The following is a 25,888-nucleotide window of genomic DNA, read 5'->3' as shown; positions in this document are numbered from 1 at the left end:
AAAAATAGGGGGATAATATATAACATAACGTATGTGACATAACATATGGGAGAAATATAATCATATATGTTGCCTCTAATTTACAAAACTATCCAATATATTCTTATTAAGTACGTAGTAAATAAAGAAAGAGACAGCTGTGGTATAATCGTGAGTGCAAGTCCAAGTCTGCTTCAATAAAACTAATCAACATATAGTTCTATAAAATCTGTGATTTGATCTCCTACCTGCAGAATTTGTTTAATAGAAGATTCTGTAACAAAAATAAAGATATCAAAATAGAATAGAAACAAATATATAAACCACATGTAGAGTGTATGTATCTGTAAAAAGGCATACTTGAAATACAAGTAAAGATAGATTACAGATGCCAACCGCACAAATTCAACTCTTACAAGGCACAACAAATTAACAAATCTCAACTTTTGTTTCTTTCTTTCTTATTCATAAACACACACAAACCTTCTTTTCACCACTCCACTCGCCAAATTTCCTGCATTTACAAAAATCAATTAAAAAAGGTTATTTCAAAGTTGACCTCATGGTCTCTAGATTGATCTAAGTAAAGACATTTTCGAAAGTCTAAACCAAGCAGAAAGGTTTAACAAAACAGCTTACAGAAAGGAAAGATTTTCCAGCGCTGGTTGTCGCCTTTGTTCCAGTCCCAAAGGACGATAGTCGTGCCATCACGAACACCACCAGATTTGCTGTCACCATGAAATGCATCAACGTTTAGCCTTGTATTGTTTACCATCCTTATTGCGCGATATCCATCTCCCAAATCTTTGCTCTCTGTCCATAGTACAGACTCGTCGAGTCTATCAGGATCATATCGAATTAGATGCACCTGCAATACCCCAGTGATATAATTTTGAACATATTGCTGAAGGATGTGACTCTATGAAAGAAGATGGTAAGATTTGGAATCATAAACCTATGCATGATCTCACAGGATCAACAAACACAATGCAGAATCACAGAACAAAACTAGAGTTTCTTTGGAAACATTCCCAAAACTCTTATGCACCTCTCTGTTTCCTTTCTTCCAACTTATATTCCTTAGTTGGTGACTAATACGATTTCTAATTAGAAGATGCATGACCAACTGTTTTCAAGTACTATCTAATCTTATGAAGAATAGTATTTATCCAAGACCACAATGGACATAATGAAAGCCTGCAGGGCAAAAGATTGTCTAAGGAAGAAACGCTTACGGGATGGGTAGCTCCCACAGAATGCTTCATTGCTTCACCAGTAGCCTTGTTTACAAGAGCAAAACAAGGATGACCGTCTGCGTCCTTCACCCGAGTGCTGTACTTCTCATCTTTGTACCAGTGCTGCGCATTCGAAACAATTTCTATTGAAATTAACCATGAGTATAATAAGACATACATCAAAAACCAATAATGACAGCAACTATCAAATATATGAACTGAAGATCTTCCAACAAACAACCACTTAGAAATACTAATAAACTATGATATCATCAACAAGCTTGGAAAAAGCTCAATCAGTGGAGATATCAGGAGCCTATACAAGCCGTGCCTGGTTTCGTATACAATAATACTCTAGATCCAGAAACAGAGAATATGTATGCCAAATGAATCCCCTTTCTTAAATCTTAATCAACAAGATTCAATCTTCCAAGTCCAGAGACAAATTCAAAATCTATGCATAATTCCAAATTATTCAGATTCTCAAATGAGAGAGCAAATTGAGACGCATAAGAATCAAACAAACACATCAAGCCCAGTGGCTAAGTATTTGGATCGTGGTGAGAGATGAGTACCTGTGCATCATCGGATGGATCAGCTGGGGCGAGAATGACCTTACCATCTCTGATCGTCAGATAATAGTTAGGCTCAGCCTTAGAATACACCTTCACCGTCGCCCGTCCGGCGAGTCCGGCAATATTATCAGGCACACGATTCTCATCAGGGCGGTGGTCAAAACCAGAAGGCGTGTGGGGTTGAGGCTGATGTGAGCTATGGTGAGCCACGTGCGTCACGCCAGTGTTGCTCTCTAGCGTCGAATTAGGCGGCGGATAACCACCGTAACTGTGGTTTTCCGGTGGGTAAGGTTTGTTGGAGGAGTGATGACCGACATGGCTCACATGACCAAATGGAGGCGGCGGTGCAGGAGCTTCGAAGTAAGGAGGTGGTGCCGGAGCTTCGAAGTAAGGGGGCGGTGCAGGAGCTTCGAAGTAAGGCGGAGGCGCGTGAGATGGGAATTGAGGTTCCGATCGGTAAGGCGGAGGCGCGTAAGGGTCGAAATGAGGTTGCTGTGACTGGTAAAGGGCATGGGGTTGTGGTGGAGCATCGGAGAAATTGTTGCGTGGCGGTGGTCCTCCAAAGGAGGGACGATCTTCATCGCCGTCGTCGCGTTGGCGGTGGTGGTGATGATGGTGGTGGTGCTCCATTAGCTTTGGTTGGTTTGAATGTTTGATGATTGATACAAGTTTTACGAGATGATCGGAGAACGAGACTTATAAAGGACTGTACAAAGACACTTGTCGCAATATTAATGTGTTTTTGGTTAACAACAGTACAACACTATGAAACACGTTTTTGTGGAAGGACTAGTCTACTTCTAATCCATTACATAGACATGTTGGGCCTTTATGATGTTGGACCTCTTCACGAGGCTTATTAAAAAATAGTGGCCCATATGAGCTCAGACACAAAATAAAGTTATCGTATTTACATTTAGAAGATTTTTTTTTGGGGTTCGAATTAACCGTAAAGGAACTTATAAATTTATTACTTAATTAGCAATTAGCATCATGACGGCATTGACGGGTTTTTTCTTCTGGACCTCAATGATATTGTTCACAAATTGGGCGACACAAAGCATTCTAATATGTTTGTTGCAATTGGACAACTCACCTTGTATTTGAACATGTAAGAATATACAAAAGGACTTTTAATTGAGGTTTGTATGATATATAAAAAAAGTAAACGAGGCTCAATCTTTTCCAGGCTATATATGGCAAAGGTTAACTATCCGGTCTTCTCATCACAAAGAACTTTTTACAAAGATGGATTAAGTTTCAGAAAACAGTGAAGGTGACAATATATAGAAATGCCTGAATTAATAATGTAAATGGTCTTGGAGGAGACAGCAGAGAAATCTATAGTATCTTTCATTATGGATGTTCACGTTAAGGTTCAACTAATGAAGCTAAATGATTATTTTGCAAGAATTATAAATATCTCTAATTAATTCTGTTGACTTACAACTTAATAATTAATCCTTCATTTTCACAACACATACAGGGAACTTTGCTTGGCCTCCCATTTCTGTAGTTATTCAATTGCTAAAACAATATTAAATATTCAACGGCCATATGGGTTATATGGATTATTATGGAGCATCGGTTTCTATATAAAGCAACTCTGCCAAGTGCATTCCTCAAATACAAAAATAAAAGAACAAATATTTCAAAGCAAACATCAAATCTAAAGTAGAATCATGGCTAAGGGTTTAGAGATTAGGATTCTATTCCCACTTGCTTTGTTTTTGGTTGTGTTACTTTGTGTTGATGGTAAGAGATTCAATAATAATGGCCATAAGATGAGGTTAGGAAGGTGGGAAGGTAAGCTGAAGATGAACTTCTATCACAAAAGCTGTCCTCAAGCCGAGCAAATCGTTAAAGAGATTGTGTCCAAGAAAGTTGCGGCAAACCCTAGCTTGGCTCCCAAGTTATTGAGGGTTCACTACCATGACTGCTTTGTTAGGGTATGATATACATATAGTTTTTTCGTTTATTATTGGAACCTCTTTATTGTAAAGATACGTCTAATGTGTATGATTGATGATATATAGGGGTGCGACGCATCTCTGCTTTTAGATTCAGTCCCTGAGAAAGCCGCGTCTGAGAAGGAAGCGAGACCTAACCTCTCGCTGTCCGGGTTTGAAATCATCGATGAGATCAAGTCTACTCTCGAAAAACAATGCCCTGAAACAGTCTCTTGCGCTGACATCCTCACCTTAGCCGCCCGAGATGCCGTCTCCTATGAAGTAAGCAAACTCGTCTTCATGAATAGAAATAGTTACAAATTTAGTGTTTTACATAATAATCACTTATGGTAGTTTTAGCTTCTTGCTGAACAAATTAAACCAAGAATCCATTCTCATTCGCTTTGTTTCAGAAGAGAATCATGTTTTTACATGCATGAAGTCGTGGATTAGTTTGGATTTTGGTATATGATTCAGAAAGTGATGAAATTTATGAATTTTCGAAAATAAAATGCTAAAATCGGGAATTTCATATGTTATAGTTCCAACGGCCGCTATGGAATGTCTTTACCGGACGTGTTGATGGAAGAGTTTCATTGGCGACGGAAGCAGCCAGAGACTTACCTTCTGCTGGGGCAAACTTCACCACTCTACAGAACCTCTTTGCCGAGAGCGATTTGGACGTCGTTGACCTTGTCGCTTTATCAGGTTTAGCATATTTCATATATATTATCTTTTGTTAATCATCACATAGACGTTACTGATATAGAAAGAAGTATAATAATAATTAAACTTATGAAATTGGGAATAATTATAAGAAAATCGCGGGAATATCAGACCACGTGCATGTCCATGTTACGAAATTGTTTGGGATGCTACGAATTTAATCCTTCCAATCTTCAAGAAATAGTATATTATATTTACATATTTTGAACATCATGCATGTATGTAAAAATTCAATTAATTTTCTTATACATTATCTAATATTTATCATTTAATTGTGTAAAGTACTCATTAGTCAGCTAGTTTTATTTATTGCCATTATTAGTCAACTAATTTTATTTTTCGATTCTATACTAAAAGAAACGAAATTGAATGAAACAGGAGCACACACGATAGGAACAGCACGTTGCGGTGTGTTTGGTCGGAGGCTGTTGAACTTCACCGGAAAAGGGGATACAGATCCATCCCTGGATCCTAACTACGCCGCTTTCCTCAAATCCAAATGCTCCGACAAATCTTTAAGACTCAACTCTTCCGCAGTAGTTGGAATGGATCCTACCGGACCTCTCTCCTTTGACAGTGGCTACTTCGTCTCTCTCCTACGACACAAAGGGCTCTTCACCTCCGACGCCGCCTTGTTGACTGATCCCTCCGCTGCTCGCATTGCTGGTATTTTCCAAAACTCCGGCACTTTCCTTGCTCAGTTTGGTCGGTCCATGATCAAGATGAGTTCCATCAAAGTCCTTACACGTGGAGACCAAGGTGGTGAGATTCGCAAGAATTGTCGCCTTGTCAACTAATAAATTAATTTTCCTTCTTAATCCTTGATTACCGTAATTTAATTATCATGTAATCATCATTTGAGATTTCTTATTTTTCTTTCTTAATTGTATTACGATATTGTAATTTTGTTAAACGATATATCATATGTTCACCAAAAAAAAACGATATATCATATTGAAGTGGAATTGTATCATGTCTTCACTTTTTTTTTTTTAGGTTCACGTAGTGACAAATTTTACTAGCTATGAATTCAATAAGAAATGCTTAGATTTGCCTATGATAGGACCAATATATTTGAGCATGTGTCGAATATATAATGACAAATTTTACTAGCTATGATAGGACCGATATATTTGAGCATGTGTCGAACATATAATAAAAAAATTTACTAGCTATGATAGGACCAATATATTTGAGCATGTGTCGAAGTCGAACATAAATTATTTTCAAAAGAAAGTTCAAGAATTTTTTTTAATCCTGTAGAAATTGACCTAATTAATTTTAAAACCTCCTTACTTGTAGAGACATTAAATAGATCTTTCGAAATTTTATTTTGAACATGGAAAATACAAGAGAATTACATATGTATAATAAACACAAGCGGAATCACAGTAACATGCATCTCTCGTCCTCTACTTTAAAAACATGAGATGTATTATTCAACAAGAGAAAAACAAGTGAGACACAAAGTTTAAAAGGAAGTGATCAGATCGTTCGATGATGGGTCGACTCAGTAGCAAAATATCAAATCTAGATGCTTAGCTTGTCTATAGCTTGAAGTGCATCGCCAGTAAGCCTACAAAGTCTCCATTCCTTGAAGACCGTGGCACCCATCTGCTCATAGAAGTTGATAGCATTCACATTCCAATCAATCACAATCCACTCCACTCTTCCGACACCCAACTTCACCGCTTGCTTGGCCACAGCGGTTAGTAGCATTTTGCCGAAGCCTTTTCTCCTGTAAGGCTCTCTCACGAAGATGTCCTCGATGTAGAAACCCTGTTTAGCTAGAAAGCTTGGGTAGTTCGGGAAGAACAGAACGAATCCAGCCACAATTACGTCGTTAAGCTTATCTGGCGAGAAGTCTTGGCTCTCTGGATCCTCTATTGGGAGATCAACGTTATGCGTCTCAAAAAAAGGGGTGAAGTCAGGGGACGTAGCGTCAGTGGTGGAAAATGGTGAACGGGAGATCTCCAAGAGGAAGACGGTGACGGCTTGGAACGGACGGGAGTTGAAGAGCGTGGAGGCAAGACCAGCCTCGGTGGCGACAAAGAGATGCGTGAGGCGCTCAAAAACTGCCATCTGGTGAATTAGCTTGTGAATGAAAGGAACATCGGACGGTGTCGCAAGTCGGATCAGGGAAAAAACACTCTTTGGCTCTGGTGCTGCGGTTGGAGGAGCGGGAGCTGTCATTTTTTTGTTACTTGTTTTTGAAGACATTGATCTGAAAAATACTCAAAATAGGGTTTTAAAGAATCAATAATAGAAGTTGAAGTTATTACTTGCTATCAGTTTCGGAGAATTTTGTAAGCCAATCTAAGTGTGCCACATGATAAGTACGTAAAACCCTATCTCATGTTTCTTTGAGCTCTGAGGTCGATCTCTCTTATTGGTAATAAAGCCATGCGTTTAAATCAAAATTATTGGGAGTATCTTTGGTGAATTTTACATTAATTTTGTATTAAATTAAATACAAAAAACTAAAAATCAATATTAAGAGAGTCTAACTTTTCTTCACCCTAATAGACGGTACACCTTACTTTGATATTATTGTCGTTACCTCAAAATGGGTTAGGCGATGATAATATGTGGCTGGCAAGATGTTAGAGCAAACACATCAGTTGGACAGCATTTTAGTCCCATAATTTTTTATTTTTTATTTTCTTTTTTAGATTTTTTCGATTTTTCTTTTTTTTAAGAACATATGTAACCAATCGCGGACTGTCACGTGTCAGTGGGGTCCGCGAATAGTTAAACACAAGCTAAAGAACCGCTCCGTTTGGAGATAAGTCCTTCTTTATTTTTTTTTATTTTTATTTTTTTTGGTGTAGAACGCTCAATAAGCTGCCGATGCATATGCCCTTAAGAAATCGTAGTCCACATTTTGTCGACAGCGACATCAATTATTTATTCTGATACGTCTTCCCAACTTTGGGAGCAATTTAGTTGATAATAGAAGGGAAAGGAAACAAAACTAGCTAGGACTAGGAGTATCAATTTTAGTTATTGCTACTTTAATTCTTTAGTTTTTCACTAGCAGTTGACCCGCACTGCGTGCGAGAGGTTTATAATTTTTTGTTAATTTTTTATTCATATTATGATATTATATTTGTTTTTAATTAATTTTCAAAACATATTATAGTTATTTTCTCTTGAATTATTATCTTTTAATATTTAAAATTTGGACTAAAAGCATTTTCTTTTTGATTATGTTATAAACTAATATTTCACTTTCAGTTTTATTTTTCCCCTTTAAAATTTTATATATACAATTACATAAATGTTGTTTTTATTCTACAATAAATTTAAAATTTACTTACATTCTTAAACTCATTAACACATTTAAAATTTTAAACTATGATCAATTTAAAAAGAAAGTTGAATTATATTATAACCACTAACTAATAAAAAATGAAAGTATTTCTTATTTAACATTTCATTTATTTACATAATTTATTGTTATTTATATAAATTTTCTATTAATTAAATAAGTAACATAAATATGCACAAAATGAATGTCTTAAATTTATTTTAATTTAAAAAAAATGTGGCTTAGGTGGATGGTTAGGTGGTATCATGAGAAGAGAGAAAAAGCTAACTTTATATATATAGATTCTTATAAGTTTTAATTGTTAATAATTGGATATATACATGATTTTGAGTAGTGTAAAGTCGTAACTTTATTCTATCAAACTAGCTAGAGGGACTTATAAAAAAGAAAAAAATAATTGATGTGCACTTTTGTAAAGAAGATATTGGGAAGTTGGAACTGCATCCTCCTATTGTGATATTAGTAGTATTTGTCCACTTTTTATGTCCAGGTTCATCATGTATAACAACCTTCAGCACATTTATAAATATTCAAATAATAAATAAAATGTAATATACTAACAATAAACAAGAATTTGACACAGCTTCGCCCACGTCGAATCTTCAATAGAGTGTTATGGGTTGTAAAATTTGTAATAAGCCGAAGATATATATATATGGGAAAATCCCGTGAGGCATAAACTTGAGTGAGATTGCTACAGTCAATCCATAAAAACTCTCACTAGATATTATTATTGATTGCAAGGTGTTTTAGGAAATAATAATTAAAAGCTTTACTCATTTAAATATATTCGGTTGAATAGATACAAGCATCACCAAATTAATTCCATTTTTAGCCCAACATGCATCATTCATTTCCCATCCCTCTCAACATTTTCATTGAAGAGTTTACTTTGGGTTGGTGTAGACATATGACTTGGCGAAATAAACGAAAAAAAGGAAGGCGATAGAGCTGAATAAAGCAAGTAGCCAATAGAAGTAATCAAGATGTGCCTTGTGCAAGTTATTATCGAACCAATTCACTTCACCGGACTGGCTCGTGGCTTTCTCGATGACTGATACCATGAAGCTACTCAAGAAGTTGCCTAGGCCGAGTACGCTTAGGTACATTGACAGTCCCAAGCTCCTAAGCTCAACTGGAACTTGCCCATAGAAAAACTCTTGTAACCCAACCACAGTGAAAACGTCAGAGACTCCATATACTACGTACTGTGGTATCAGCCAGCAAATGCTCATTGGGACAATAGATTGAGGCGAATCCACTAGGCCGTGATCTCGAGCGGTCTTTAGTCTTTTCATCTCCACCAAAGCAGCTATTACCATTGAAACAATTGAGAGGAAAAGACCGATGGAAATCCGCTGGAGCATTGTTATCCCTGCTGGTTTATGAGTGATCGATCTTGCTATTGGGACGAATATACGGTCGTATATTGGGATGAAGATAAGGATTGCTAGGCTTATGAAGCATTGCAGTGTAGCTGCAGGAACTAAGATATTTGGTGAGATTGATCTGTCCATTGTAGACCCTTGCTTTGTGAAAAAAGTAGAAGATTGTGCATACACAATCCCAAATCCTAAACAACACAACCAAATCTGAACGAGACTCAGTATATTTTTTGTGTCCTCAACATCAGCTGAATTGCAAGTAATCATCGCTCGGTCCAGGAATCTGTATGTAGTTGCCATGTTTTTTTTCTAGTAAGATGGATTCATAGTTGGTTACTAAAAAAAAGACAAAGATAAACCCAAACAAATTAACAAAAGATGCATTTAAATTTCCAATGGTATTTACCTAAATTTCTTTGAACTTTCGATAGGCAGAAGACATAAAGTCTCAGAAGGAGTATTGTGGTCTTGCCGGTTTTTAGCTGCAGCCACAAAAATACAGCCAATTCTAGCAAGAGGGTTATCACGCTTTCTTCCTTCTCCTCCGGTGCTAAAGCCAAGAGAAGAGTGAACATCATGAGAAACCATGGAATCCCGAATCCTAAAGCCCAACTCAGATTCTCTTGGACATAGTTGGAGATCAACCGAGTGATCAATATGCCGACTGATATCGCAAAATACATCCAGTTAAAGAAAGAGCTCTTAGCTCTGGACTCTTCACAGTCTTGTTCATCAAACTGATCAGTTCCGAAAGCTTCAAGACCTACCTTGAAGCTAGCCTCCTTCACCTATCGCTACTAGGTAGAGAGCACAGAAAAAAACTGTTACTTTGACATTCTTTAGGCACGAGACGGATGGTACTTGGTCTTCACAGAGAGAAGGAATTGTCGCTGAAAACATAAGCAACCCAAGTCCCTGAAATCAATTTCGCACGTACAAAAAACCAAAAACATTATTATAAATTTGTGATAATCATATAGGTTTGCAACTCGAAACTAAATATTGTCGTACCAATATATATTAGACATATATAAAAAGACCTAAAATGACCTTGGTCCAAAAAACCACAAACCAAAAAGATCACGGTCTTAATTAGTTTTTAAGTGGGATATATACTAAAGCATACATTTGCATTTTTTTTTTTTTAAATAATCATCTAAGCATAAGGTGGACGTTTATAATTTAGGTTTACCAATATATAGATAGAGGAGGTCAAGAGGATTGTTCGGAATCGGCCGAGAAACGTGTCGGCGATGAAACCCCAAAAAAGAGGCAAAAACGCTGCAGTTCCAAGCCAAAGGTTGGCCGCAGCCGCCGTTGACTCTTCTAACGGCCCGGTGAAGTATGTTATCAGATTTGAGGATATCCCAAAGTAGGCGAATCTCTCAAACACTTCCGCACCTGTCGGAATATTAATATTATTTTCTATTTGAATTCTTGGCGGGAAAGTTTGAGGAAGTATATAGGAAGAAAAGAGTCAAGAGTAGTACTACTTACCCATGATGAAGTAAGCGGATCTCCATCCACCGGAAGAGGATCTGACGCTTGGTTTGCCTCGAAAATCGACAGAGCAGTCGACAATACCATTTGAAACTCTAGGTCCAGTCTCGTCACCGGCGCTGGAGATCGACATAATTGATTCTTATATAATTAGAAAATTTAAAAAGTGAAAGAAAGTTTCGTTTTATAATTGAAAGTGTGTGTACCCCGACGTGATATACGACATTAACGTAACTATACACCATTGATAAATGCGGCCTAGAAGTGTCAAGGTTTGATACTGTCTGGAAGTGGGTGGAAGGAGTCACAATCGGGTGGTTGTTTAGTTATTGGAATTAATACACGTTTGATTGTAAGATTATATATTTCAAGCTTTGAACTAACTATGCATGCCTGGTCCAAAGGAAACATAATATCTGGTCCTGAGCGAGAAATTACTACTTCATCTCTCTCCTTGGATGCCTCATTGCTGATTGGTCCCTCTCTCTTTCCATTGGCTAAAATTTTCCCAAGTTGTCTTGACATATGACCACTATTTGCTGTCCACGATCAAGATAAGTTCCATCAGAATCCTAATCCTACTTACAAAAAGTGTGATACTTCTTGAAATGCTTAGCATTGCAAAGATGTGGCTATTGGTTTGCACCATCTTCATGTTCATCGCCAGGAACTGAAAGCTCATTGCTACCTGAATTTTTAAGCCAAGCAATGTCCTCCTGTCCGATGAATTATCTAACTACATGTGTAAAAGACTTTGGCCTGGTTCGGCTTCCACTCTAATTCGACCAGGACTCTTTCCTCAACAACCTCAGGCTAATGTTGGGGTCAAAGGGAACAGTCGGCAAAATTATCACAAATGTATACAATAATGAAAAAGGTATACTGTATCCGTCTATCACTCCAATATTGTTTCTGTGAACTATGGTTACTAACAAACCGACGAATTTATCTGTTCCCACTTCTCGGATCACTATGACAATTCACCAACTTTCCAAATCCGCAACATACAACTATAGTAAAGCAAACATGACAAGGTATCACAATTACACAACTCTCTACTAAATACTTGAAAACGTTTCATACATTCCACAAAAGGGTTTCTCTCATTGAGTATCCAGTAAGTAAGCAGAGAGAATCATCAATGTCATCACTTCCATAACAGTAAGAACAACAGGAAAACAAAAGAAGCAAACTTTAAAGTTTTAAGCAAAAGGAAGTGGTCTCATCGACTCGATAACTCTCAGCAATCTCAGCAGCAACACATTAATGTCTAGATGTTCACCTGATCAAAAGCTTGGAGAGCATCACCGGTAAGCCTACAAACTCTCCATTCCTGCAAAATCTCAGCACCCATCTGCTCATAAAATTTCATAGCATTCACATTCCAATCAAGAACAACCCATTCAACTCTGCCATAACCCATCTTCACAGCTTGTTTAGCCACAGCAGTCAATAACATACTCCCAAACCCTTTCCTCCTATACGGCTCTCTCACAAATATATCCTCAATGTAGAAACCAGGTTTCGACAAAAAGCTCGAGTAATTGGGGAAAAACAGAACAAACCCAGCAATAACGACGTCGTTTAACATATCAGGCGAGAAATTGTAGCTCTCCCGATCCTCGATCGGGAGATCAAGGTTATGAGTTTTGTGAAACGGTGTGAAATCGGGAGACGGAGCGGCGGCGGTGAATGGGGAACGAGAGACCTCTAAGAGGAAGACGGTGAATGATTGGAAAGGGCGAGAGTTGAAGAGCGTGGAAGTGAGACCTGACTCGGTGGCGGCGAAGAGATGAGTGAGGCGTTCGAACACGGCCATTTGGTGGATTAGTCTGTGGATGAATGGGACGTCTGATGGTGTCGCGAGACGGATACGGGAGAACATTGGGTGGCCGATCGGTGAAGTTAGTGGTACCATGTTTGGCTCTGGTGCTGCGGTTGGTGGTGGCGGTGGTGCGGCGGCTGCCATTTTTGTTGTTGAAGATGGTGATAGTGAAAATTAGGGTTTTTGAAAGGAATGAGAGTGAAAAGGATAGATAGAGAGGTTCTAGAGAAGAAGGTGGGGCGGTGGCTTTCCTACTTTATTTTTCTTTGTTTGTGCCTAGCATTTTCTTGTGCTACGTGCATTTTTATTTCTTTTTTTTTTTTGGTAAGATTTTTTTTTTAATTTAAGTATAATAATTTGCACTTTTGCATCAGTTAAATTAATTTGATTTATGTAATAATTTGCACATACAGTACTTATTTAAAAATTTAACATATAATTCCATTTATTTTTTACAGACTGATTTTTATGTTATTTTTCAATTATAAAAAAATAATATATTGAACTATATCAGTATTATTTTTTGTTAAACAATTTATATCAACTTATAATAATAACAATTTATATCAACTTATAATAATTAAATAAATGTGATTATTTTCAAACATTGGTCTTGAAATATTCGAGACCAATTAATTGCAGTGTCAAACTACTAAAATCACTTTCCATCTAAATAAACCTACAGTGAATTGTTATCATGTAAACAATCTTTTGGGATTTGTGTGACTAGTGATGTATTAAGATTTTGCATACTTCAAGTGGTATTGTATCATGTCTAAAAAAAAGTTTGACACTTCTTGAAATGTTTTGAATTGCCGTAAATGTGGCTATTGGTTTGTACCATTTTCATGTTTATAGTGATGAACTGAGAGCTCATTACTAATTTAGGCAAAGCGATGTCCTACTCTGAACGATGATCTAACTGCATGTATAAACCATTTTGGTCTGCCTCGTCTCCTACTCGAATTCAACCAGGATTCATTCCTCAACCAAGAGTCAAAGAGAAGAGTCGACTACATCAGCTAAATGATCATCACACGTCTATACAATAATGAAAAGTCTATGAATCCAATCCAAGAGAAGAAGCAAACTTAAAAGCTTGAAGCAAAGGGAATCGGTTCCATAAATCTCAGCAGCAACAAATCAATCAGTATCAAGAGCTTGGAGAGCATCACCAGTAAGCCTACAAAATCTGCATTCCTGCAAAATCTCAGCACCCATCTGCTCATAAAACTTGATAGCATTCACATTCCAATCAAGCACAACCCATTCAACTTTCCCATAACCCATCTTCACAGCTTGTTTCGCCACAGCAGTCAATAACATTCTCCCAAACCCTCTCCTTCTATAAGGCTCTCTCACAAGTAGATCCTCAATGCAGAAACCATGTTTCGACAAATAGCTAGAGTAGTTGGGAAAAAACATAACAAAACCAGCAACAACGACGTCGTTTGACAAATCCGGCGAGAAATTGTAGCTATCCGGATCCTCAATGGGGAGATCAAGGCTATGAGTTTTGAGAAACGGTGTGAAATCGGGAGATGAAGCGGCGAAGGTGGTGGGGAATGGAGAAGGAGAGACCTCTAAGAGAAAGACGGTGACCGATTTGAAAGGAGGAGAGTTGAAGAGCGTGGAAGTGAGACCTGACTCGGTAGCGAAGAAGAAATTAGTGAGGTCTTCGAACACGGCCATTTGGTGGATTAGTTTGTGGATGAATGGGACGTCTGATGCTGTCGCCAGGCGGATCCGGGAGAACATTGGGTGCCCGATCGGTGAAGTTTGTGCTACTATGTTTGGTTCTGGTGGTGGTGGTGCGGTGGCTGCCATTTTTTGCGTTGACGATGGTTATGACTTATGACTGATGAGAGTGAAAATGATAGAGAAAGGATTGTGAAAATCCGCTCGGATCCCAAATCGGGTTCGATTCGGATTTTTGTTGGATTAAAGAAAGTTATTATCTGTTCAAAAAAAAATACTATAATTATCTAATCCAGTTTTATAACGATTCGGTTTGACTGGGCTTGTAGTTGAGGCCTTGTATGATGTTTGATATTAATATAATTCCTTATGAGAAAACAAAAAAAAAAAACTATTCGGTTTGACTTTAAATTATGTGAAGTCGGATTCAGATAGGTTTCGAGTTCAGTTAAAAACAGAACTTAATTTTTAAAAATATTTAACACCACTTACTATAATCGTTGTTATGATTAAAATCATTTAAATCATTTATATCAACTGACGTAAAATGTAGTATCACTTCTAAAATATATACAAATATTTGCGTGACTACTTCTAAAATCATTTACAGAACTCATTTTCAACAACTTAGTTTAAATATTTAAAATAAGTGACAAAAAAAAAAAAAAAAAAAATCTTAAAGGATGATAGATTTTAAAGATAGAAGCAATGATAAGTAGAGCACATAAAAATATCATATGCATCAAAATAACACATACATTCAATTCACACAAGACATACGTTACGAATTGTTACACTTTTTAGTCTTTAACCTCTCCTCAAAGCCACAAATAAGAAACTACAGTGTCATTCTATGATCCAAATAATTCGCTTTTTTTATTCTTAATATGATTTAATTTTTATTTTTTGTTTATCTATGTTTTTCTGACCCAAAAAAAAAATCGTCATTTATTAGATAATTCAAAAAAAAATTCAAAAATTTAAGCGTGAAGTTCGTGAAGCTTAGATTGTGGCTAAATCATGAAAACAAAAAATTTAATGGCTTTAAGACCTCCAATTCAATAATTTAAAACAGATAATCAATCTATGTTAGTAAGACAGTAACAATCTATTACAATATAGTATACATTATGATGACATAGCATAATGATAGAATAAAAGTTAGATATGACCTCTTAGGTAAAAACAAAATTTAAAGAGAAAACGCTAAGATTAATGAAGTATATTATGAGGGATTGGGGATGTAGCCGACAAACAAAACCAAATTTTAAAGTAAACCAAGTTGGGGAGTCAAGTCACTTTTCCTCGAGAGAGATTTCGAATCTTTGATAATTGATCATTAGTCACCAATAACTCTTACGATAATTTAGTTCTCAATCAACTCTATTCAATGAAAATGAAGCATAAATTATAAAGTAGGCGTATTTGGTTGTAAAGGTGATGGATCAAAGTTAGAAGCATTGATAAGTAGAGAGGATATAAAAATAGCATATGCATCAAATAACGTACACATACATTCACACGATCGAAAGCTTGTATGTTACAAATTGTTACACTCAAACCTCCCATCAACGCCACAAATAAGACACACTACAATGTCACTCACGTACCGACCAACATTTTAAAATCATTCAAACTTTCTTTTGCATGATTTGGGTCCTCTTTCTCTCTTTTTCCTGGCCCAAATAATTCTTCACCTCTTCGATAGTTTGAAAAAACAAAATCAAGCGTGAAGCTCGTGAAGTTGGCTTCTCACTGACCCATAGGCCTTCATAGCACCAGCTCTCAACACAAACTGGTGGTAAAATGCTGCAATGGCTGCACCCACAAATGGACCGACCCAAAAGATCCACTGTAATTACATAAAAGTAAAAAAAAAAAAAAACATAAACTCATCAATAAGTTAATTTAGGGTGTAAGAACGAGTATTAGATGGTGAAAAGAAGAACCTGATCATCCCAAGCCTTTTTATTGTTGTAAATGACGGCAGCTCCAAAACTCCTAGCCGGGTTAATTCCGGTGCCGGTAATTGGGATAGTGGCTAAATGAACCATGAACACGGAGAATCCAATTGGCAATGGTGCTAATACCTTCAATTCATTCATTTTCATATAAAATAAATGAATCTCCCTCATTAAAGATGATAAAGACATTTGAATTTGAATGAACTATAGGTACGTACCAATTATTACTATAAACAGACAAAGAATCAAGTAATGACCATGTGCATAACGGAAAGATTTGGTTTTGTGTAAGGAATCATTCACATATATATTTGAAAGGACAAATATCATGGAAAATGTATGAAAATATTATACGCATCACACATGGGTCGTTGCGAATATGCAGAATATATATGGACCATTTACATACAAAGACATGTGATGAAGAGACGTGGATCACAAAATAGGGTATGTCGTTATAACGTGTAAAAAGACATTTGGTACCAAAGAAAGATACAAGAAAATGAGTGAAAAATAATTGAACACTACTTTCGTCGTTTATCTCATAGAAGAAGATAGACGTTACACTAAACACTTGGTCCGTATTATTTTCGTTAGGGCCAAAATGGCTAGACGACATCATTTTCAGTACTAAATAAATGCGTTATATATAGCTAGCTGGCACTAGATTTTGATTGTGTACGTCCCTTAGTCCAAAAAAATATCCACAAAGAAATAAAAAAATCTATCGTCCTGATATTTCTTCCAATTTTGATTTATGTGATTATTTACCATGAGTACTACTTTAATTCTTTAGCTAGGTTTTTGATACTTTAAATTAATAAATAATAATTGCTTACAGGAATGTGTGAGTCACGGGCATTTCGCTTAGGGTCTGTAGCTGAGAAGACGGTGTAGACGAGGACAAAAGTGCCAATAATCTCAGCGCCAACACCAACACCAACATTGTATCCGTCGGAGAGCATGTTTGCTCCACCACCATAGCGGTTGTAATAAGTCGACTGGAAGACTTTCACCAAACCAACGCCGCAAGTGGCTCCGAGACACTGAGCCACCATGTAAGACACAGCTCTCACCAATGATACCTTGCTAGCCAGGAATAGCCCAAACGTGACCGCAGGGTTAATGTGTCCACCTATATTAATACACACATATATGATTAGTAGTTTTATAAAAATCAGCTGATCCAAGTGAGATAAAAATATATATATATATATACATTTTGCAGAAATATCAACGTTGAGTATCATCAAACATATGACTAATACTGTAGTTGGTTTAGTAAGTATCTTGAAATATTTCTTTGTAACGAGGACTCTGAGAATTACGAAGCATTTGCATTAAGCTATAGAAGTCAATAAAAGTTATCAAGAAGATTAAAGAGAGAGAGAGCGACCAGAGATTCCGGCAGTGCAGTAGACGAGGATGAAGATCATGCCACCAAAGGCCCAAGAGATGCCGAGAAGGCCGACACTGGCGCATGCTCCTCCACCAGCTTGGGTATCGGTCTGGCTCTTGAAGCCGATGACTGTCAAAACGGTCACATATAGAAAGAGGAGAGTAGCTATGAACTCAGCTATGACTGCTCTGTAGAAGGACCACTTCTTGAGCTCCCTCATCTCGAACGTCTTCACTGGCGGTGGGTCTAAGTAGTCCTTTCCGGAGAACGACTCATCTTCCACCATTTCCTCATCCTTCGTCATTATTTTCGGACTTAGCTAGCCTTCAAGAACTCAGAGAGACAGAGAGAGAAGATAGAGACTGTTAGAAGATGTGGGTGATGTGCAAAGATGGTGAGTGGATGTATTTATGGAAAAATGTAGCTTGAGGTTTTTCTTCTTTTGCCTTCAGGTTTTGTCCTTTTAAATAATAATAATATTTATATATCGTATAGTATGGGAACACTACAGGTGTGTATGATAGTAGTGTATGTCTATGAAGTACTCTATTCTTGTCTAAAGAATATGCTTTCAATTTATTTCGATTTGGTTATTTTATAGCTATTTTCTTGAAAATATTAAATCATGAGCAATATAAAAGGGGATATATGCAATGCAAGACTGTGATCTGTGAAAGTCTTGGATTTACAAATTTATAAAATTAATGAACTATTGATTTTTTTCACGAGTTATTTGATGTTAATGTTAATTTCGTTATACCCTAGGGCTTATAATTAAGTTCACCGTGTGCCGTTCCATATATACAGCCATCATATGTCTTCTTATATTCCCATACATACGTTCAAGAGTCCAATTCAGATAGAAATTAATATAATAATTTCTGCCAGCTCAATGCTTACATGGTCATAGGGCATTCTAGGTCAGGTAAATCTAGGTTTTGCGTATATTAATTCTATATTTAAAAGACCAAAAAATGAAAAAAAAAAAAAAACAACTTTGATTGATGTTGCAAAGATAATAGTGTTAAGCCAAAACAGTTGGTTACAAGGATTCGGTAGTCTAGGGGTTTGTACTAATGTGTCGTTGTCTCATCATCCATATTTTTAAAGATGCTCGACCAATTTAAAGTGGCCAATCGAGGAACTAAACACACCGTAGAACGAATTATATGAGGATGTTCCTCCTAACCCCTCAAAAATGGAGAGAAAAAAATAGAATTATGAAGAAACGCTTGCGATAAGATTCGCAATTTGCTTCGATCATCTCAAACGTTTCAAATGTGAAACTCATATCCAAGGTAATACTATACGTAGGAATGTCAAATATAGCTTAGAAAACCATAATATACTCAACTAATTCACTTCTTTTTTTTTGGGGGGTCGAATACTCAAATTTTACTTACAAGGGATAAATTGAATCTTTTTGGATAAACGACCGACCTCCATAAAAAAATCAAATATTGTCCACGTGGTGTGCGTGGAAGACCCATCTCTACAGCTTTATACGTATCTAGGTCCGTCCATTGGACGAGTAGGATTGGACACAAAGATAAATACAATATGACATTTGAAGCGAAGCGTTTGGCGGATTTGTTCAAGTTCTACAACAAATGATGTATCACTTAATAATACCAAAATAAAATGTCTCGCTTAATAATGTAGCCGACGACTAGCTATTATTTTTTTGATATATTAGTTGCTTCGTCAATTATATTACCTAATTTTCTTAGAGATGGGACCGTGCATAAATGTATCACGGATATGATTTTGATAGCAAAATTTTCCTTATTTTTCACACGCAATTTTGTTAAATTACGATTTACCTAAATAGATTCAAATCTATCAAATTCTAATATCTTCTTGTTTTGAAAAATTGTTTTTGACATGACATTAATATAACTCTGGTTTTCCGCTAAAACCCTCAGCAAAAAACATAGCTTTCATTTATGGTTCTCCATAGCATATAAAAGTAGAATTACATTATACAAAGTACAAACATTCGTTCAAGTATGAATTAATGACTTAATGTAAGGAAAAAGAAAACAGAACATTAATAAGAGAAATTAAACAGAATCTTTCTTCTCTCACGGAAACTTCTAAGGAGGATGGCATGGCATCTGGACAACCACACGGTGAGTACACTTCTATGTTGTCGGCCAGACACGTGGCGAGATTTGTGGATCGTGATTGATGAGTGATGAGCTTGCATGCGGTTGGGGTCGGAGTGTACATATTGTCTTTTTGGATAAAGGTTCAGTGGCTCTCACCAAATTTGAAATTTCATTGGATTAGATCACAAACTTTGATCTCTCCCTGTTGTCCACGTCAAGGTTTTCGCTGAAATCTCTTTCCTGTAGTAACTCTTTGTTTCTTTCTCATTATTTAGAGGGTAAGTCTTGACAATTCAAGCGACATCGATGTATAGGTTTTTTGGTTTGGGGTTTAAGGATGGCCTGCTAGCTACTGTTTCAAAGTTGTGATATGTTTTAGTGTCTGTTGACTAAAGTGAATAACTGATTTATGGTTTTTGTTTTTAGATGTTTTTTTTTAAATATAGAGTAGCCCGTGATCAGTGTTGTACACGTAGAATGACTATTATCTATCTTTCTTATTACAGCCTAAAGATTGATAATTATGATGATGATGATTGTGGTGGTATGAAGTTGATGATATATGATATGTTAAGTGGTGAATGGTGATAGTATGATACTATGATGATGGTGATGTTATAGTGGTAGTAATGGTGATGATAGCATATAATGATGATGATGATGATAATAGTTATGATCATGATGGTGTGATTAAATTCCTATTAAACAAACAAATTTGTTCTTTATCAAATAAATTCATATATATATATATATCGATTCCAAATATCAATTTTAAATGAAAATCTTCAATTTCATTCTATATAAGAAAATAGAGAAAGAGTTAACTACAAACTTGTATGGCCAAGAAACTATGTATACGGCAAATTTTATTCTTAGATGTTTTGGCAATGTTAATCATATCATATGATTCATAAACCTGAATGTTAAGTGAACTACTACTATTGGTGGGTTTTAGTGTCTTTGTTAAATTAATAAAAGAAAAAGTGTGAAAGTTGGTAGAATAATTTTATGTCGAGTGGGCGATTTTGATCGGTCGAACCGGCCGGTTTGTTGTTAAAATCATTGCCCGATTCGGTTGGGTAAAGAAATAAAATTTGAGCAGAAACTGAAAAATTGCGGCGAACGGAGGAGATAATGCAGAGCACACCGTTGGGGACGACGGCGGTTTCACCGGTTTCAGTCAAACTCAACTCTTATGGCCGCCGCCTCGTTCCCTCTTCAGGAGTCTCTAATTTCTCTCTACATCGTAGGGAGAGACGTCACTCATCGTCTCTCTCGCCTATGGTTTCTATTTCTCATGCCCTTTCCAAAACCAGATCAGGTTTGACCTCTGATTGTTGGATTAAGCCTTGATAAGCTATGAGATTAGACACTAAATTTGAGGGTATTGAGTTAGAATTACTGGGTTTTTTTATTTAGATCGAGTTCCAATTTCACAGGTTTTGGTATTGACGTTTACATGTTTGATCCAGAGAGCTTCAAAGTTTGAGGCTTTTTTTTTGTTTGGCATGATTTGAGCAAATCAGCTGATATATTTCGTAATTCATAAACCTGAGACCTCTTGTCACGCTGAGTATTTGATGGAATAGTTTTGAGATCATTATCTTTCATTGTTCTTTAAATGAATATATTGTCTATGTTTGTATGTAGGAGCATGTAATGCAAGTCAGATAGTTGATATTTTTCCAGCAGTTTCACCTGAAATCGTTGTTCGTGAAGCAAGATTGGAAGACTGTTGGGAAGTGGCAGAGACTCACTGCAGCTCTTTCTTCCCGGGATATTCCTTCCCACTTGATGTTGTTCTGAGAGTAGATAGGTTAATGGCTATGGTAATGGGATTTTCTGTTCCACCAGGGTGCCGTAGGACTTGTTTAGTCGCTGTGATAGGTAGTTCGGCAGATGAGACAATCTGCTTTGGAAGTGAAGATTTCAAAATTGGAGCCTTTGATGCAAAAATCAGCTTAAACAAAGGTTATGTTGCTGGAATCTTGACTGTGGATACCGTGGCAGATTACCTTCCAAGGAAAGGACCTCTCCGCCAGAGAAGGTTCGCTTTCTGTCTCATCTTTTATTTTCTGGTCAAGTGTCAAACACTATGCCTCTGTTCTTAATCCTACGGACCTAGTGTCAAAATGTGCAACTAAAAGGAAACTTATTTAGTTTCAGGATCCTTATCAGACCTGTTGGTATTAAATTGATTGATACTTTCGGTTGAAGAAGGATCTTGTTATTTCTTGATTGGTTCAAATTGTGTTGTTGCTCCACTGTGTATTCCTTTGATTTGATGGTGTGCTACTATTTCAAAACCAGGACGGGGATTGCTTACATATCAAATGTAGCGGTTCGAGAGAATTTCCGGCGCAAAGGAATAGCCAAGAGACTTGTATGGAAAGCAGAGGCTTTAGCCAAGAACTGGGGATGTAGAGCTATCGGCCTTCACTGTGATCTCAACAACTTAGGAGCCACCAAGCTTTACAAAGATCAAGGTTTTAGATGCATCAAGATCCCTGAAGGAGCAGTTTGGCCACAACCACAGACATCTCCGGACACCAGGTTTAACTTCATGATGAAGCTCGTGAACAATAACAATACACAAGCTCCTTGAACAGTCACGGTAAATCCTACGTAAAAGGAAATTTGAATACCGTTTGTTGATGAAATAGCTCTGATTATGTAAATATATGTTATTGGAGCTTGTGGCCTGTGTTTGTTTTGTCTTGCGGTCTTGTATAAAAAATGTTACTGTCGATATATAATATTTCCAACCAAATTCGCTTTTAAACTAAGGTCTTATCCAGACTTTGATCTCCCAAAGTATTAAAAAAAACGTTCAAAAATAGTATTCATTGCACTATGCTAATTAAGATACTTACTGTAGATAGTTTGAACATAAAAAGTATTATGAAGCTCAAGATCATTATAACTCAAACAAGAAGAAATCAGCATGAAAGTAGAATAGATATCTTACGCTAAGAGAATCATTAATAGATCAAACCAAGTTGCATTTCTACACTTCACCACATTTTACCTTTCGAAGCCTTACAATTATATATATGGTGATCAAACCTCTATTTTATGATCTCCTTTCTCCAAGACAGCGAGTTTGATGATATCGAGCGATTCTACCAAGTCATCACATAGTAGATGAGGGTCTGGAATCACCGTTGTATCGACGGCTAGATTAATGATAATCTTGTTTACGTAGCTCACGTAATGGATAATAAGAGCCTTGCATGTTCAACGGCAAACATAAACAGCATACCGTTTATTAATTATGTTCATCAAAAGTTTTATGTATAAAGATCTAGTATGGCATGATTAGCTATACTTACTTGTGGTCCACCCAAAGCGCTTGCTGTGACATAAGACATCGGATGGCCAAAAAAACTTATTTCTTCGTCTGGACCGATCACATTTGAAAATGTCAATGTTGTGTGATCACATAATCTCTTCACAATAGATTCTATTACCTGTCCATTAAAGAATATATATACGTTTTTAATACAGGACTTTCATTTTTATGGATTAGCTAGTTAGTTAATAGGGCTATTATATTTTTAACCTTTTCTCCTAATATTTTCATGGCGAATTTGACGAGTCCATAGTAAAAAAGTGCTTCCACGGAGATTTTTTTCATATCCATAGTAGCTTTGGCTCGCCGGATGTATTCCAACGGATCATCCTCAGATCGTATCCATAAAGGAAGTATAACAATACCTACGAAGTTTCCCCATCTACACTTTGAACCCTTTGCCATCATATTAGCAAGATCCTGTATTCTCTCATATGTTATGAACCTTCATCTTGCATTTTAATTTATCAAAAAGGTAAAAAGGAAAATGATATGGTTTTCACTGATTTTACCTCGATCTTTGTATCTGGTCTTAAATTTACAGCTACTGTACCACGTAGACGAATTTTGTCTAAGGACATTTTCTTCTCGACCACCATATCTTCATCTATTATTTAACATAAGAATTATAATCGCTTTTAACAATGTTAATGTAGTGTTAATAATTTATCATTAGTATAGAATGGGAACGAATTTGACGTTACCAAATTTTTTGCTCAAATATCTTGAGAGGCCTGCTTGTGTCATTCCAAGAAGTACATCATTTACTTTCTACAAATAACAAACATGAATTACAAATTTTTTAATTTATATGGGAAAAGATTATCTATATAAAGAAGAATGACCATAATCATTAATATGTCTTACCATCTTCATTGTATTCTTCACCAACTTGACATCATCAAGGCTTATCATCCGATGTATAATCTTTGTAGATTGAGTTCTGTCTCCCGGTTTACCAGTGAGAGGAGTTTTAGTATCCCGCAAAAAACATAGTGTAAGCAAACACTTGAACACTTCAATAAGAGTTGTGAAAATGATTCTTATCATTAACCAAAATCTCTCAACCAACAACCAGCCCCTATGGTTGGAATCAACATGTTGTGTTGTAGCCGCAGTAGTAGGAAGAGCCTCAGGGTCTGATGTTTTTCGCGAACTAGCGAGTAGAAGAGACATAAGAGACATCCCATCCCCAAGTGAATGATGAAGCTTTCCTATAAGTAATGATTCTGCATTTGACGTCTTTATATTAAGTAAATGAAGTTCCCATAAAGGTTTGGACATGTCCATTGGAGTATTTGCTAGGTTCGACGTGTAGTCTTCAATAAATTGATCAGGATTGTCAATGTAACTGGAACTATCAAATTCTGGAATAATAACATGATCTTCTACTCGAACACTAACAGGGATCCAAAACGCTTTTCCATTTTTCCTCATCTCCTGGAAGCGTAACGTTGATTAATGATATAAGAAATTATCAACATTATAGATGAAATGTTCAGGGTATAACAATCACTATCAAAAGTAAGTAAGAGGATCATGTAATGAGATATATATTCTAGTAATTTGTTTTTTACTATGATTATGAGATTCTTAAATCTCCATTTTGTACGTACGTTTTTTTTATATGTAGCAATTGAGGATAGATATATGTTTACCACTTTGCTAGAGAAGCGAGGGAGGTTGATCCAAGTGTTCTTGATACCTTCTACAATGGTGGTTGGGTTGCATCTAGTTTGAAGCCCTAAAGTTAAAACAATGACGCAGTAGAGACTCGGTGAAGCGAACAGCTGTGAAACCGGGCTAAGCTGTTCCTTTGGTGCTGTCTCTTGGTTCTTTCTCGCCATGTCTTTTCCCTTTTCATACAACTTTGCCTTTCGCCACACTTGGTTCTTATACTAGTGTTTTTTCCCCATGCTCTATCGTCCCACTTGATTAAATATGTATTGGCCGTAGCCTTTTGTTACTTTTATGACTTTCCTTATGTCTTTTTTTTTTTTTTATCTTTCTAATTTCGCATTTATTGCATTACTATTTTGGAGATTTAACGAGTTGTATATGCATTTAGCATTAGGAGTTAGAGTTGAATTAGTTTATCTTTTACTTAAAATTCGATTCCTAATATATTTATCATGAGTAAGGGATGTTTTCACTGTCCCTACTGTGTTTGTGAGTCTCAAGCATTTACTTTTCTAACGTCTTAGAGCTTACGTGGGAATGGATTTGTGAACCAAGGTGTAGTTGGAAAGTTTATGTACTTTTCCGGAAAGGAGCAAATCGACCGTCCAATTTTTAATTGTAATCAAGGGACATTTATATATTCCTACCATTTGCAGCTAGGATAGGTACGTTTCTATGGGTTTTCTTACGTATCCAAGAGAATGACTTTACAATATTGTGGGAGGCAACAAAAAAACATTTGGTCAAAAAATCTTTAGTGGCGAAAAATGTATGACAAAAAGATTAATTAATTAGTGTACGAATTAACCTTCATTATACGGAGCCTACACAATACTTTGTATGGTAGAAAATAGAAAACACGAATTGATTGCATAGCAAACGAAACGTTCAGAGTCTCGTCTTTACTTTGGTTTAAGTCTAACTCAAGCTCAACCACAATACCCCAGAGACTCCTCATATACTCGGTTCCTTATTTATTGGTTTAACTCTCTATTGGTTTGGGTTCCTCACCTACATATTTGGTTCAACACTTATTTCAATTAGCTATAATTACTTTTTAGTAGGTGGAAGTGCTTGTAAAACATGTATATATACATTTTCATTAAACAAGTTAATACTTTTTTTTTTTTTTATCATCACTTCATTGTATCTAATTTTTGTTGTACCATTTTTTTTATT

General features: G+C 36.4%; 8 protein-coding genes and 1 pseudogene across 9 annotated transcripts; 2 read left to right on the top strand and 7 right to left on the bottom strand.

The window, feature by feature from the left end:
- Positions 1–260: 260 nt before the first annotated feature.
- On the bottom strand, positions 261–2,457 carry LOC17888861 (ricin B-like lectin EULS3). The gene is made up of 4 exons (XM_006294522.2): positions 1,790–2,457; positions 1,215–1,337; positions 619–847; positions 261–493 (listed from the first exon to the last, which is right to left on the bottom strand). Coding segments are annotated over exons 1-4 (984 nt in total). The 5' UTR covers positions 2,420–2,457; the 3' UTR covers positions 261–491.
- Positions 2,458–3,444: 987 nt separating this feature from the next.
- On the top strand, positions 3,445–5,400 carry LOC17888460 (peroxidase 24). Its single transcript, XM_006296380.2, has 4 exons — positions 3,445–3,738; positions 3,826–4,020; positions 4,281–4,446; positions 4,843–5,400. The coding sequence occupies exons 1-4, from the start codon at positions 3,472–3,474 to the stop codon at positions 5,259–5,261; spliced, it is 1,047 nt and encodes a 348-aa protein (XP_006296442.1). The 5' UTR covers positions 3,445–3,471; the 3' UTR covers positions 5,262–5,400.
- Positions 5,401–5,782: 382 nt separating this feature from the next.
- Positions 5,783–6,689, bottom strand: LOC17889160 (L-ornithine N5-acetyltransferase NATA1). The gene has a single exon (XM_006294880.2). It carries the CDS (start codon positions 6,682–6,684, stop codon positions 5,995–5,997), a length of 690 nt encoding a protein of 229 aa, XP_006294942.1. The 5' UTR covers positions 6,685–6,689; the 3' UTR covers positions 5,783–5,994.
- Positions 6,690–8,682: 1,993 nt separating this feature from the next.
- On the bottom strand, positions 8,683–10,813 carry LOC17888060 (annotated as a pseudogene).
- Positions 10,814–11,687: 874 nt separating this feature from the next.
- Positions 11,688–12,781, bottom strand: LOC17888785 (probable acetyltransferase NATA1-like). Its single transcript, XM_006294851.2, has one exon. The coding sequence runs from the start codon at positions 12,647–12,649 to the stop codon at positions 11,951–11,953; it is 699 nt and encodes a 232-aa protein (XP_006294913.1). The 5' UTR covers positions 12,650–12,781; the 3' UTR covers positions 11,688–11,950.
- Positions 12,782–13,463: 682 nt separating this feature from the next.
- Positions 13,464–14,467, bottom strand: LOC17889568 (probable acetyltransferase NATA1-like). The gene has a single exon (XM_006294883.2). It carries the CDS (start codon positions 14,330–14,332, stop codon positions 13,649–13,651), a length of 684 nt encoding a protein of 227 aa, XP_006294945.1. The 5' UTR covers positions 14,333–14,467; the 3' UTR covers positions 13,464–13,648.
- A 1,202-nt stretch (positions 14,468–15,669) lies between these two features.
- Positions 15,670–17,979, bottom strand: LOC17888416 (probable aquaporin PIP2-6). Its single transcript, XM_006294660.2, has 4 exons — positions 17,564–17,979; positions 17,007–17,302; positions 16,153–16,293; positions 15,670–16,055 (listed from the first exon to the last, which is right to left on the bottom strand). Exons 1-4 carry the CDS (start codon positions 17,868–17,870, stop codon positions 15,927–15,929), a joined length of 873 nt encoding a protein of 290 aa, XP_006294722.1. The 5' UTR covers positions 17,871–17,979; the 3' UTR covers positions 15,670–15,926.
- Positions 17,980–20,683: 2,704 nt separating this feature from the next.
- On the top strand, positions 20,684–22,463 carry LOC17888575. 2 transcript variants are annotated; one of them, XM_023784531.1, is made up of 3 exons: positions 20,684–20,998; positions 21,328–21,728; positions 21,988–22,101. In XM_023784531.1, the coding sequence occupies exons 1-3, from the start codon at positions 20,812–20,814 to the stop codon at positions 22,099–22,101; spliced, it is 702 nt and encodes a 233-aa protein (XP_023640299.1). In that variant the 5' UTR covers positions 20,684–20,811. The 2 variants fall into 2 exon arrangements, with proteins under 2 accessions (XP_023640299.1, XP_006293504.1); XM_006293442.2 differs by having other exon boundaries at positions 20,696–20,998; positions 21,328–21,724; positions 21,988–22,463.
- Positions 22,464–22,674: 211 nt separating this feature from the next.
- LOC17888717 (O-acyltransferase WSD1) lies at positions 22,675–25,667 on the bottom strand. The gene is made up of 8 exons (XM_006296347.2): positions 25,518–25,667; positions 24,688–24,927; positions 23,897–24,469; positions 23,734–23,800; positions 23,542–23,636; positions 23,240–23,449; positions 23,010–23,147; positions 22,675–22,905 (listed from the first exon to the last, which is right to left on the bottom strand). The coding sequence occupies exons 1-8, from the start codon at positions 25,665–25,667 to the stop codon at positions 22,738–22,740; spliced, it is 1,641 nt and encodes a 546-aa protein (XP_006296409.2). The 3' UTR covers positions 22,675–22,737.
- Between the last annotated feature and the right edge of the window lie 221 nt (positions 25,668–25,888).

This window comes from Capsella rubella, unplaced genomic scaffold (genome assembly GCF_000375325.1).
Source record: "Capsella rubella cultivar Monte Gargano unplaced genomic scaffold, Caprub1_0 scaffold_4, whole genome shotgun sequence".
Lineage (NCBI taxonomy): Eukaryota > Viridiplantae > Streptophyta > Magnoliopsida > Brassicales > Brassicaceae > Capsella > Capsella rubella.
The sequence above is the reverse complement of the archived record's forward strand: the minus strand, read 5'-3'. Positions and strand labels throughout refer to the sequence as shown.